General features: G+C 40.8%; 1 protein-coding gene and 1 pseudogene across 7 annotated transcripts in view; both read right to left on the bottom strand.

The window, feature by feature from the left end:
* Positions 1-15,177, bottom strand: part of STAU2 (staufen double-stranded RNA binding protein 2) — a 353,166-nt gene that overhangs the window by 112,861 nt on the left and 225,128 nt on the right. For all 7 annotated transcript variants that reach the window (XM_089661030.1, XM_089661034.1, XM_089661035.1 and 4 more), the window contains one exon: positions 7,784-8,091. In XM_089661030.1, coding sequence (XP_089517156.1) covers positions 7,784-8,091 — 308 coding nt within the window. The remainder of the gene's footprint in view (positions 1-7,783; positions 8,092-15,177) is intronic.
* Positions 4,056-4,171, bottom strand: LOC149437194 (U2 spliceosomal RNA; annotated as a pseudogene).

Genomic DNA, 15,177 nt, shown 5'->3' with positions numbered 1-15,177 from the left:
GGAGAACACGCTTTTGTTTTAATTGTATTCAGAAAAAGTGCAAACTAAAATGACAAAGAAGAAAGCAAGTACCACATCTTTTCAGCCAAGTCTATTCCATAACTGGCCAGGTTATGTGTATTACAGAGCATTCAAGAATTTTCTGTACTACAGACCATGACCTGGACGTTTGTTTCCAAAACAAGCTATCCTGGGGAGACTTCCTGTGAGGAACCACTTCTAAGAAAACTCCTCAATCTAACAAACCCAACAATTCAGACACATTTTCAAATTAAATGGAACATAAACAAACTAGCAATTTACATGGCATTAACAGCCTTCTCATTATCACCACTATCACTTACTCATGCATTGCTGTGAAGGTCTAACAACTTCTTTAGTGATCTAGCTAATTTTTGTAAACATTGTGAATCCTAATTTAAATGAAAAGGTCATTTATTTTTAGTAAACATATATTTTACATTATATATTTTATCTCTGATCAAGCCCTTAATTAGTAAAATTTGTTTCAGTGGGGCCATCCTAGGTGAGCTGCAGTGTGTTAAGTCCAAGTTTAATGTTGGATGAGATTTGACATCATCTGTGTGCAATGTCTTGCTTTATTTATAGAGTTTATGGAGCATGGTCTGGCTCCCTTTGGTCACCACCTAGATTTCCAGAGGCAGGGGATCTTCATGTGACCTTGGAGCAGTGAGGTTACCAATATCACATAATAGTCAGCATGGAGATGAGATTTATATTGGACAATTCCATGACAGTCACAAACAGTCCATGGATTCCATACTTTCCACTGATCAGAACAAGCAAGTTCCAAACAAAGAGATCGTGTGACCAGAGCGGCCTGAAAATAGGTAAGCTTATATATCTTCTTACACAGATTTGTAAGCATACGTGTTAAAGGGAGAAGGGGCAGTTTTAAAAGTTGCAGCTAACCAATTTTTTAATTTGGTTAGTGTATCTAAATCTCCTAGTACATCTAGCACACCCTTTGCCCCAGATTAACAATGCTGCTGTTCAAAGCAGCCCCTGTGCTCATTCATCCAGAGTGTAAGCACTCTAATTCAGGATGGTTGTTACTGGCCAGATCACCAGGTGAATACAGAGGGAGAAAAAAGCCTAAAAATAAAACTAATGCAGCCACATCTAATGCTTGGTAAGCTGCAATATGTTACATTCTTGGTTTTGGGTTTAATACTGCTTTAAATCCGTGTTAACACAACTCTGTTAACTGAAATAAAACTTTTAAAATCTGCCCTGATAAAGTAGGCTAATACTTACCTCTCAAATGGGCAGGAAGCCCTGACCTTACTATCTTCCAGAGCTATAGTATCTGAAGAATGTTCAGAGTGGGTGTGTGAGAGGTGTATCCCCCCAATTGTGCCCTGTAATTCCTCCCAACAGCCCCTGCAGCATTACAGGGACACTTCTTTGTCTTTAAACACTACTGTTAAGGGGAAAATTTGGCTTGCAATTGAGTTTCTTGTTGTGTTTGAGGGTGGGCATCCACAATGTGATGAAATTTACTAGCTGTCTGTCCAATCTGCAGGTAAGAGACAGGGAAGTAACACTAAATCAGTATCCATCCCTCAAACGTGCAGCACAAACTTAAACCACCATAGACATACTTATCCCAAACCATGTGTCATGCTTGAACAACTAAACATAGAACGCAAACAGTCTAAAGCATTGTGCTTGTCCCAAATCATGTTCTTTACAAACTATAAAAATGTGACATTTAATTGCTTGATACATTCTGATGTTCTGACAACACTCATTAGCATAACCTCTGGGCTTCACATTCAGTGTGATTACGTTCTACATAGAGGAAAATATACTTCTTTATCGTTTGAAAGCACACTGGAAAAGCATACAAATCATGACAACACTACAAACCAGCTGTTCAATTTACACACATTGCATGAGAAATATAACAGACATAGCACCTACCAGCATGAAAAGTTGTGTACAACATGCAGCAACACTGGCAACTCCTATAAAACTTACAGCTTCTGCCACCTTCCTGCAGCACATGGGCAAGGCTACTTGGCTGTGTCTATCTTTGCAGCTGTAAAATCACAATTTTTGAGAAGAAACAGAATGGTTTTCGGGGCATTGTGAAACACAACACTTTAACAAGACGTCTCCACTGTCTACTGAGCAAACCACAAGCTGACTTATTTCAAAGTGTTTACTGGGGATTAGCGCAACACTTTGCATGCATGAAGCCTTAACGATATCCAGCAACTGCATAAAAAAAGCATTGCAGAGAAAAGAAAAATCAACTGAAAGAGGATGAGACTCCTCTGAATAGCCCCTCGCTGTCTGTTAAGCCTCATTCTGTGTGTCCAAGGGTAGTAAAAAGTTTATTTATACTTCCAAGATCAATTTCACTACAATTAAAGAAACAGAAAGCAGGAAGAAAGTGTGAAAGTAAACTAAACAAGTTCATCTTTGCCCATGACCCTTTTTCTCCAAATCCTTTAACCTGGTATTTAAAGTGACACTAAAGCTTCAGGGTTTTTTTTTTTTTCCTTAACAAATATCTATACTTACCTGCTCTGTGCAGTGGTTTTGCACAGAGCAGCCCTAATGCTCATCTTGTCGGATTCCAGATGGAATTCCTAGCTCCTTCCCCCTCGAGTAGTGCCCCCAGGGAAAGCCACTCACCATGGGGGCACCGTTGCATGCTCATCCTGGAGTCGCTGCTCTATGCGTCCATAAGACAAAGAGCTCGGTCCCACTCTACTCATTGGCTCACTGGCTGTGATCAACAGCAGCGGAAGCCAATGGGCTCCCGCTGCTATCTCAGCCAATAAGGAAAAGTCATCGCTGGATCGGAGGGGGCTCAGGTAAGGATTGGGGGGGGTCTGGGGGGCCACTGCATACAGAAGGTTTTTTACCTTCATGCATAGAATACATGAAGGTAAAAAGAAACTTTGAGCCTATAGAACCACTTTAAACAAGCGCCTCACCAGCTTCCCTGTCCAATGATGGCCTCCACTGTACCCACCCAGATCCAGTGGAAGGAAGGGAGGTGGAGTTGGAATCCTCCTATTCCCAAAGCCATTTTTAACTGCCTCTTTTGTCTTTTCCTCTTTTGAAGCTCACTGTATTTAACATTTTATATTCACGTTTCTTTGAGGACTGGTGTGATTCATCAGCCACCTAGACCAGTGTCATACTCCCTTGATGACTCCTCTGTTTGACAACCTTTTTCTCCTCTGAAATACACATTTTTCACTTTTGGTGACTGACATTCCTGTTAATGTCAACACCCTGGCTACCTCTCAACTTGTCAACCTAACCTCATCTTTTGACCTAACATAATACACACTCCTTTTTTTTTTTTTTTTTTAAGTCCGCAAACGTGCAAACTACAACGAAAAACCCGTAAGTGATCACAAAAAATGTGCAAGTGCGAACACCACACGAAAAAGTGCACTTAGGGGTGTGTTTGTCCTACCCCCGGAAGGGTTGGACAAACACAAGAGAAGAGAAAACCCCCTAGGGATCAGGGGAGGAAGGAACCAAAAGGCCACACATCCTCCCCCTAGACTTCAGGTTAGGCCCGAGGACCCACACCCTCCATCCGTGAAAAACACACACATAAGTAAAGTAAAAAGTGACAAACGTGGGAGTGAAATAAATTAAATAAATAGAAAATAAAAAAGTGGTACCGTGCCAAATAGTGCACAGACCAGGCCCTGAGGCCTGTAGCAAAAATTGCCCCGGACTTAGCCAAAAGACCTGGCCCTTAGGGCGCTGTGCAAAAAGAAGTGAAAAACAGTGGCCATGTGTCATCTTCACACCGTGGGGTCCCACACCCAAGTGTTACTAGTGACACCCCTGAGAGCGTCTTCCCCAGGGGGCACTGAGTTTGCGGACTTTTTGCGTCCCCAGCCCCTGGCCAGACCAAGGTAGATCCGTCCAAATCAGGAGGTACTGGGTCTTTCCAGTCTTCCCAGAGGAATTACTCCCAAGGCCCCAGAACGAATCATGGCACTCCCTGGTTTCTGTCCCTCCGGTACTAGCTTTCCGGACCCCCATCATACCAGTGAGGGTACTATACAACAACCATCCCCGCAAAGCTAGAATGGTCGGGAGCACCCCCACTGGACACTGATAAGAACAGATATTACACTTGATCTTAGCCAAAAGGCCGAGAAGCGATAATACACACTCTTTTTTTTTTTTTTTTTTTTTTTAAGTCCGCAAACGTGCAAACTACAACGAAAAACCCGTAAGTGATCACAAAAAAAGTGCAAGTGCGAACACCACACGAAAAAGTGCACTTAGGGGTGTGTTTGTCCTACCCCCGAAAGGGTTGGACCGTTCGCCTGATCCCCCGGGGCACGAAGCTCCTGACAGGGACAAGGTTCCCATTTGGTCCTCCTGGCCAAAAGGCCTGGTGGACCACCGTTCCTTATGCCCAGCCGAAGCCGGACATCCAGTACTAGGCGAGGGGGTTCTCCCGAAGAGAAAACCCCCTAGGGATCAGGGGAGGAAGGAACCGTATGGCCACACATCCTCCCCCTAGACTTCAGGTAAGGCCCGAGGACCCACACCCTCCATCCGTGAAAAACACACACATAAGAACAGAAAAAGTGACAAACGTGGGAGTGCATAATAAATAAAGTAAAGATAAAGTAAAAAAATAATAAAAATGGTACCGTGCCGAAATGTGCACAGACCAGGCCCTGAGGCCTGTAGCAAAAATTGCCCTGAACTTAGCCAAAAGGCCTGGTCCTTAGGGCGCTGTGCAAAAAAGAGTGTAAAAACAGTGACCATGTGTCATTTTCACACCGTGGGATCCCACACCCAAGTGTTACTAGTGACACCCCTGAGCGCGTCTCCTCAGGGGGCACTGAGTTTGCGGACTTTTTGCCTCCTCAGCCCCAGGCCAGACCAAGGTAGCATGTTCAGATCAGGAGGTACTGGGTCTTTCCGGTCTCCCCAGAGGAATTACTCCCAAGGCCCCAGAACGAATTATGGCGCTCCCTGGTTTCTGTCCCTCCGGTACTAGCCTTCCGGACCCCCATCATAATACACACTCCTACTCAGTCTAATGGTAACATCCTTGGCTTTGTGTTCTCCTGCCTCTACACTCCTTGCAGCCACTCCAACATCCCTCTTCCTCTAGCTTATTGCAACCATATCAGTTTCACACTCTCCTTGTCCTTAACCTCCTATCCCCCCAACAGTTACCTGTAGAAACCTTTTTTACGTCAAACCTTCTCTTCTTAACTCTACCGACTACCTCTACAACAAAATCTCACCCCTGTCTGTTTGGACATGACCACTTCCATCTACAACAGCTCACATTTATCTTCTGTTAACACAGCTTCTATCTTACCACAAAAGAATTAGGTCCTGACTGCTATATCCCTAGCAGACAGTGTGTGGCCTGCCAACTCAGTCACTGCCCAGGACATTGCCAATCATTTAAAAAAACATGAGAGATGCAATCTGTGATGAGAACTATACTGTCCAGATAGCTGTCTAAAAGCAAAAACACCAACACCACAGTATTCTAAGGCTCAAGGAAGGCTGGAGTAAGGGCAGAGCTCACACAATTAAGGTCCCAGGGAGAAATCACCTACCCAGGTACTGCTTTTTAATGGACTTCAAAAACCTCTTAATCAGCAAATGTGAGTTAAGAGGTGTTTTAACTAACATTTGAGCCATCAAGAACCACAAATATTATTGCACGTAATCAACAGAATCTAAGTGATCTACCACCAAATTCAATCAACAACCAAAAATGTGGTCAATTGTGAAGGTGAAACTGGGCTTCAGTATATTGAAAGATCAATTAAACATGGAATAGGAAAAACCACAACTATTTCAACAAAAGCACGTTAAGGTAGATAGCTTTTTACTTTATTATAAAGTCCAAATCACTCTGATAAACCTTTGTTCTTTAACTTCTCCATCTTAAACTCCAAGCATTCTGTTTTGGTCCCTGAACTTGATAAAAAATGGTTCCTGGAAAGAAGATCCTCGCTTGGTGGAAGATACCATAGCAGAGCTACACCCATTTAAAGGAGAAAACAATCTGCTTCTTTGTCGGGAGGGGGCAATTAAAATCATTTCTGCCCAATCTCTATCATTGCCATTTTTACCGACATTTCTACTGCAATGTGACAATTTTTTGACTTCAAAGAAAAAAAAACGTCATGGTTATTGTTTGTGGTGGTAAATACATATGACCAGATGAACACACCTGGACATATGCTGAAGAATTTGTTGGTATTCTACCTATTTCAAATCTTGGTGGCTCAACATCAGCTACAATATTTAGAGATTCTTTCAGATAAACTGATAAAATGGAGAAACTATTCAGTTCTGCTTAGGTTCTCCAAACGAACAAAGATTCTAGAAACAGATTGTGTTTACCTCTGTATATGTTGATAATAGGCCAGTTGTTGTTGAAAAAGACTACCATTGCCTCTCAATGGGTCTGAAATCTGTTAACCGATAATTTCCTGTGGTTGCAGGAAAATGTTTTCTTCAATATTCTCTGTTGGAACTGAATATTGGAATTAGACTTAAGCCTCCAAATCCAAAAGGCTGATGTCTGCACTTCTCTGGAAACATTTTGAAATTACTTCCACTAGTCCAGGGACCAAAGACTCATCCTGGAATTCAATTTGTCTGTCTCAGGACAGCAGTAATGGTAGCTGTACAGTCCTAAAATGGAAATGGGCCCACCAAACTGCAGTAATCCAAGTAGAGAAATAGGATTTCTAGTGAAACATTATTTGGTCTGCTGAAAGCCTGGTATTCTCTGCATCAGAAGTGCTTTGCTCAGATAAAAAGCCTAATTATGACAGTGTTTCTTATGCAAACTAACTATTAGAGGTCAGTTGATTCTCTCCATCCACCACCAAAAGAGTATTGTCAAGGTAGGGAATGAATATAATTTGCTGAAGTCTCAAAAATGCTCCACTTCTACCATTACTTTGGTGAAAATATATTTCAGTGGTGACAAACCATATGGGGAAACACAAAACTTAACATGTGACTTTTTTTACCCTGAGACAGACTGCGGTCGTCAATCTTTGTGATAAAGTGGATGAAAAGCATCCTTTAGATTTATAATTATTATGAAGGGGTCTTGCTAGATCTTGTTAATGGAGGATGATATAATCTCTATCTTGAACGATTATAAGAGGAAGTAGAAACTCTGAGGTCGTACCATGCTGACCTGGCAGTATTTAAGTACTGATAACCAGTGTGATATCTTTGTCAACTGACCTTTAAACTCAAAAACAAATATTATTACCTACAGAGTAAATTCAGCTGATTAATTTTAGACCCTAAAGGTTAGAAAACAGTGCACAGTAATAAAAAAATAAATAACACAATTGTTTGGTGTTAATGAACTGATCCTTAAAATTGGTATATCAACTATGATGATAGACGACTGAATCAAACACCTGTGCATTTGGTCACCAGCAGAAACTGTTATGAGGAGGCAGTTAAGTATCCAAATGGATTGTTATATATTTTACATCATAGGACATACAAGGAGATGTGACATTGGTTAAGGAAGAAGAGAAGGGAGATGCATCAGGAGATCTAACTGCTGGAGTCCAGTAAGTGACTTAGACCATTCATGAATCTTTTTATGGGCAATCCAGGAAAAACGTCTTGAAAAGTAAGCAGTGTGGCTGTAACCTTAAATCTAAAAACATTGTTCATAGACATGACATAGAAAGAAAACAAAAAGTATATGTGGATTGGCTTCTATTCATTCAAATATAAAAACAGGTTTCCTCACCTGCATGCCCTGAATGCTTGCCAGGTACTCCATCTGTTTAGAAGGCTGCACAGAGGATGTGGTACAAGTCTTGTTGTTCCCTGCAAATCCAATAGCCTCTGCAGTAGGGGAGCTGCCATTGGTGAGGAGCTCCCTGGCAATTGCAGCAGTGCAACTTTGGCCTACTGGAGTGCTAAAATATGAGCTGGATGGTTGGCTCAACTCTTTGGATGACAGATAGTTGACAGCAGGAGCAGGCACCGTTTTACTACGGCTGGCTTCCATTTCTTGATAGACATCAGGAGAGAGATGCAGTATTCCCTTGGGAGCTAAAGAAAAAGAACAGTTGTAAGTTTTACAACAGACACCATTTCATAACAATACTACAACTGTATTCTCTGCAAAAATCAGGTAAACCCATAGAAACCACATAGTGAAATGAAACCAGTTAGTCAAGGTTATAAAAATATTTAACCCTTGAATTTTAGTTGAAAGAATCCTGTACTGTACTGTAATATGTAGGCTGCCACTGCTAGCCTTCTGTCATACTAACCTCCTGATCTAATTACTTTGAGTCACTGACCCACAACTGGTTACTGATAGAGACTTCCTACTTTATCCAAACCCTTTGATCTGCATACTTGTATCTGATCGGCAAAAAGTAAAAAAAAAAACACGAGTCAGAACAATAGTCAGGCAACTAGTATTTTTAAGAGAAGGTAAGCAATGGCAACCTATACATTTCATTTAGCACAGGTCTACTGTAACTTGAGACCGTGTATCGAGACCTCAATGGGATGCAGAAAATTTTCATGGAGAAAGCCTTTATTTTGGTAAACACCTGATGGTCCAGTGCTACCCCAAAGCCTAGAACCTGCCTTTGAAGAAGGTTGCTTTTGGCCACAAAAAACTGCATCCACTATTTCAAAGTGGCTGTTTAGTACTTTCATTGTTGTAAAGTCAAACGCTTTGGTTAAAACAGAGTTTCCCAAATTCTGAAACATACCACTGATGGTATGAATCTTCACTTTGCATATTTGGTTATTTCTAATTCTATAGGTGCTAGTCATATACTGTAAGTGCTGAGATATATTACTGACCACATGTTGGGCAACAATGAATTAAAGAGCTTTCATTTGCCGAGTTATTAATTCCTATCGTAAAAGCCACAGTACAAAATTAAATGATCCAGAGGGTGACCAAGCTGCATAGCCTAAGTGTAGTGGCCAATACACCATGCTGTCAGGATGGGGAGCCTAAATCTTGAGAGTTTGAGCATAATTACAAATATTATTGCGTGCAAATCTGTTCACATATAAGTTTTTTTGTGTTTTATCAAGTTTTATGCTGAAAAAAAAAATTTTTTTACAGACACTGCTGGCTAATATGAATTAGCTTAAAAACCACTCACCAGTGCTTGAAAAAAGTGTTTAATAATTTTTCCCCAGAGATCCTGCTATTTCCCCATTGGGCTCCAACATCATAATTCACTTATTTTATTTATTTCAGGTACTTATATAGCGCTGTCCATTTGCACAGCGCTTTACATATATATTGTACATTCACATCAGTCCCTAACCCTCAAGGTACGTACAATCTAAGGTCCCTAACTCACATTCATACATACACATACTAGGGACAATTTAGACAGGAGCCAATTAACCTACCAGCACTTAGAGCATTATACAAGCTGAAGCCACCTTAAAAGACACCTCTTCAGATGTACTGTAAGTGACCAAAGGGAGTAGTTAGAGATGGAAAGAATGGCTTCGCTGCTGATGGAAAGTTAAACTGCACATCTTGACAATCATTGAGATCACACACCTGGCAAAAGGGTGTCATGCTTTTGAAAGAGTCGATGCAGCAGATTACAAAGCTACATTTACATGCCTCAAGAATAGAAAAGTCTTAGAGGAGGTTAGGAAGATTTTGTCAAAAAGGATGTTGCTTTTGAGGGTTAAAGCACTAGAAGTGACTAAGTACCAGCTTGAAATAGAATCCTCTGTATATTTTAATGAAGGTTGATAGACTTGGATAAGGAAAAAAACAAGCATGGTAAACTATTGCTGCGAAGGGAAACAGTATGTGATGGATCTCAATGAAATGCCTCCATGTGAACAACTGTGATTGATTGTACACACTGCAAAGTGTTTAATAAAGCCAATACAAGGGAGCAGATGTGTGTCTGTTTGATGTATTAATGACGAAAAACAAACATTAGGCATTGGCCTTCCAGCACTTTCCGTGGTTTTGTGTGATCCACCCAACCATCAAAATGATGTCTAAGACATGGGCTTGGATAAGATTCAGACACAATATAAAAAAAAAAAAAATCAAACACAAAAAAGTATATCCTGTGGACTGCATTGCTGGGCAATATCATTTGACTATGACACGGGTAATTAAAAGCATGCTTTGTTTACAAAAGTGAAATTCCATTTTCAAGAGTTGTTTTAAGTAATTTTAACATTGCTGCCCACTATAAAGTCATGTTCCAAATAAAGGCTTGCCATTTACTTTACATGCTTAGTTACATTTTGAATGGAAGCATATGGGACCACCAGTGCAGGCTACCCAAGAATACTGGGACTTTTCCTGCGAGCTTCAGCCAGTTTGGGCAGCCAAGTGTACCACTCGCAGTTAGAAATCTAATAGGAAAGTAAAGAAATTACATAAGCAGGATCCTATAAAAAAGGTTAGTTCACCCAAAACAGAAACAAGTCTGGTATTGGCTGATGTATTGATTAAATTAATGTCTTTCTATTTATATGCTTCAGACTCCTGCTGTAAGACCTTAAAATTGTCACATGCCTACAAGTCAATTTATATAACTTTTATAGAACAAATTCCACAATGTGGTCACGGAACCATTTACTGTAGTCCTTGCTTAGAAGGAACTCACAACCTTATGTTCCTACCACATTCAGACATGTACAGGCACAGATTAACCAATTGTAGATGAAAACCAATTCAATTATCACACTGTGTTTGGATTGTAAGGGTTTTTTGTAGCTGTATTGGTGCATTTGCAACCACAGTTTAGTATGGTCAGTGATACTTTTTATTTACACCAACAGTTACATTTTCAGGACAAGCTTTGGGGATATACCCCCTTCCTCTAAGGTCCAAGGAGTACGAATGAGACCGTGAAGAAGGGAACACCTCGAAAGCTTGCCCTGAATAAATAATTGTTAGCGTAAATAAGTATAATGGAGAGTACTCAACTGTGTCGTTGTAAGGGAAAATTAATCCAAAACAAGGAAACCCAAAAATGAGTGAGGGAACATAGAAAACCTATTTATACAAACAAACATCTGAAGGCTGCACATCCAGTAAAATCACCTTTATTTCTTTTTATAGCATATTCCACAAATATGACAGGGATACAGGACTCCAGCTAACGCGTTTTACACTCCACTAGCGCCTAGACATTTGGTTATCGAAATCCTAATTTTTTTTTATAAGTAATTTTATCTCATAAAGCATATGCCTTCTCTTCTCAATAGTCACCTAACTGAAAGCCGTGGCTAAAATACCTTAAACAGCATTAAACCGGTATTCAACTCCACTTTTTTAAGTGGTTCTAAAGGCTGAATCACAGACAATCACGGTCAATCATAGCCAGTGAGGAGAAAGTGGGGAGTGGGGCTGAGTTGCACTATGTGTGTTTATGGACACAAAGCAGGGCTCAGAAGCGAGTCACGTCATCACGCTGTAAATGCAGGCTGAGCCGTGCATGTGTGGCTCAGTGTACAATTCAGCTGTCAGACAGAATGACAGAAGAGTTCGATCTAGTCTCTTCTGTCATAAAGCCCTACCTGTCAGCAATTGTTTAGAAGCTGAGTTTAACTCCACTCTAATTGTGGCAAGTTAGACTGATCCATGCAGTAATTCATTTTTACTTTTCTTTAAAAAAATGAAAAATCAGGAAAAAAAAGATCAAAATAATTTTGCATTCTTCTGTGAATTGTGCCTTAGATATTTTATACACACACAGCAATTGTCTATAAGAAACATCTTTTACAAAACTGTCATCCAAAGTATCTCACAGAAGCTTGTGTCTGATGCTCGGAAACACCTTCACAAACATACAGTGATCAGTGTGCAGATATTCAGCTGATAAAACATTGGAAAGCCTATCAAAGAGAGCACAAAAAAAGCAATCTCTCCCTGCAGGTACAATACACATCTTCACCCTGGGAGGAGGAACTGATTCAAAGGGTGTCAACACAATTTGGTGTTCATTATGCAATCCATGATGCACCCCGCCATGCACATGAATATGTTCAACAGCTCTGCAAAGGATTATCTGGAAATCTACATGGCATATCAAAGGCAGAACACTATCAAGCAGGGAAGGCTGGACTCTAACCACAGGGCTCACTTATAACATTTTCCTGATGAACTACTGTGAAAGGAGAGTGGGAAAACAACATCTAGAGTAGAGGCCAGCTTTTGTTCTTTGATACAGAAATTATACTAAAATGATTAAAGCTGAACTCCACCTCTGCCTTCAGTCCTAAACAGTTGTACCTCTCCTGTACTTACAATGCATACTGATTTCACAGCAAATTGTGAGTTTCTCACAGTGTGTATTAGAAGCTTCGGAAAGTCCTATAGAGCCTGCTGTATTTCCTGGCTGGAAGACATCCATCATACAATTCTTTCCTCCCCAGTTTTACTATGCCTTGGCTGCCTGTTCATTAAGTGGATTTCAGTTCTTTCCATCATGGAGGCTCAGCATTACATGTGGAGTCATCTAGGGCAGTCTGCATGCAAATACAGTCTGCTTAGGAATGCCTTCTCCCCCACACTGGCGCTCACCCATCAAGGCACTTTGATATTTGCAAAAATCCTCCAAGGAGTCCACTGCTTGATGGCTCTTGGCAGAAGTACTGAGGCAGAGTTCTGTGATGTTTTCAGGAAGCTATGTACTTCAGCCTGCTGACCCCCCCCCCCCCCCCCAGCCATAGTCTGCTTGCATTGCATACAGAAGCACAGAGACAAACAGTAGTGATTATATTCCTGGCTCTAATGTAAGATATGTAATGGAAACATATATGTTTCATTTGAAAATGTAATTTGCATTCTAATGAGGGAGGGAAGAAGGGATTTGGGAAGGCAACATGTAAGCAGAATAAATCAATGTATATTATCTAAAGTCAATTTGTTTAAGATTTGGATATTTTTGTATTATGTACACAAAGTACAAGTTCTGTGAATGGACAAGGGGAGAGGAAAGGGTAAATGTCAAGATCTCTTCACTCTATGAGAGCTGCAGTTCTGGAAGTTCAGTGTTCACAGCTTCAGCATTCATGAAAATAGGATTTTTACCTTTTTTTTCACTACTGATTTGTTTTATGCTCACAACCTTTTCTCTGGAGTTTGTTATACTCCTCGGTCCCTTCTTTCTATATCAAAGCACAGTCAGTCTGATAGCTCAGAAACTTAACATAGCTATTTAACATCTTGTTGACTTGCATGCTTACTTTGGGTTTACTATGACTGTATTTCATATTGCATTTAAATTATACTGCAAAAATTGAAGACCTCTTTCTCTATTTGAGCACATTATATTTTTATACATCCATTGGATTATGGTTTTGGTTGTGATTTTAAAAGTCTGCATCAAGCTGTGTATGAATAGTTCAAAGTTTAGCTGATTTCTGAGCCAAGTAGAAAATTATTGGCTGCATCCAGTGACTATATCCTATCAGATGAGGGTGCTGTGGCAGCCTGAACACAATATTAGTAAGTGAAGATTTCTCTGCCCAGACTGTTTAGCTGGGTGAACAAGAAAAAGTGTGTAGGCTAGCCCAAGTATAATGGGATTTAAATTGACTTGGTTCAATATATTTTTGTACAATAAATGTTTAGTATGATTAGAACATAATCACAAAGCATGTGTGGGAGATTGTACGAGGGTCATTCAAGTCAAAGCGGGATTTTTGAGTTTATACAATAAACTAATTTCAAGGAGTGGAAACTGCAGTTATTTTTCGACATCCTCCCTTGCTACATTTATACACTTATATCCCAACATTTAACTAATGTCTGGAAAGCTTTGTCATAGAAAGATTTGTCAGCACACTTGAACCATCCTAGGACAGCCTGCTTCACTTCATCATCGTGTTCACAGTTAGCACAGAATGATTTCTCTTATGTGCAATTTCACGACAAGTTATCCATCAGATATCCAGGATCAGGCATCCCACGTGCTGAATGTTCACAGGAATGACTGCTGTGGGCTGGGAACCACCATGGCCGTGATCGCCACTGACGGACGTATGGCTATCTTTGAAACTTTAACACCCATTTACATCCCACAACAGCATGGGATAAAAAAAACAAATAAAAAAACATTTATACTCACCTAGGTGGATTATTATTTTTATACAGGATTTATATAGCGTCAACAGTTTGTGCAGCGATTTACAAAATGAAGGTAGACATAGTTACAATACAATTTGGTACAAGAGGAAACAGAGGGTCGTGCTTATTAGAGCTTACAATCTAGGAGGAGGGGTTGAGTGATACAAAAGGTAATAGCTGTGGGGGATGAGCTGATGGAGGAAATAATAGACAGTTTACTAGTTAGAAGCAGGGTAGGCTTCTTTAAAGAGAAAGGTTTTCAGGGATCATCCAAAGGTGGATAGATTAGGAGATAGCCGGACGAATTGGGGTAGGGAGTTCCACAGGATGGGAGAAGCTCGGAGAAGTCCTCGAGGCAAGCATGGGAGGAGGTGACACAAACACATGGAGGATCGAAGAGAGCGGTTTGCTTGATATTTTGAGACCAGGTTGGTGATGTAACTGAGGGAAGAGTTGTGGATGGCTTTGTAAGTTGTTGTCAGTATTTTGAATTTTATTCATTGGGTGAGTAGAAGCCAGTGGAGGGATTGGCAGAGAGGGGTAGCAGTATTCATGATGGACTGGAGGGGAGATAGCCTATGTAAAGGTAAGCCAACTAGGAGGGAGTTGCAGTAGTCGAGGCAAGAGATAACCAGGGAGTGAATTCGGGGCTTTGTGGTATCATTGGTTAAAAGGGGTGTATTCTGTAAATGTTGCGGAAGTTTAGGAGGCATGATTTGGACAGGCATTGGATGTGGGCCTGAAAGGATAGTTCAGAATCCAGGATTACCTCTAGCACCCTGGCATGCAGGGATGGGTTGATAGTGGTGCTGTTGATCCTGACCGAGAAATCAGGGGAAAAGGCACGTGGGGGAGGAAGCTCAGGAGGTGGATGCAACATCAATCCAATGCTGCATCTGTCCCCCGCTGGTTCTGAGAGGCTGAGCCAGATGCCAGCTCAGGCTTCTGGATGGATCCTGACCATATGGTTGGGATTTTTTCAGGGCCTGGACCAGCTCTGAGAATACTAAAAAAAAAGCTTTGGCTATATATCTCCTTTAACA

This window comes from Staurois parvus, unplaced genomic scaffold, assembly GCF_062004578.1.
Source record: "Staurois parvus isolate SC_StPar_1 unplaced genomic scaffold, SC_StPar_1.0 ptg001302l, whole genome shotgun sequence".
NCBI lineage: Eukaryota > Metazoa > Chordata > Amphibia > Anura > Ranidae > Staurois > Staurois parvus.
The sequence above is the reverse complement of the archived record's forward strand: the minus strand, read 5'-3'. Positions and strand labels throughout refer to the sequence as shown.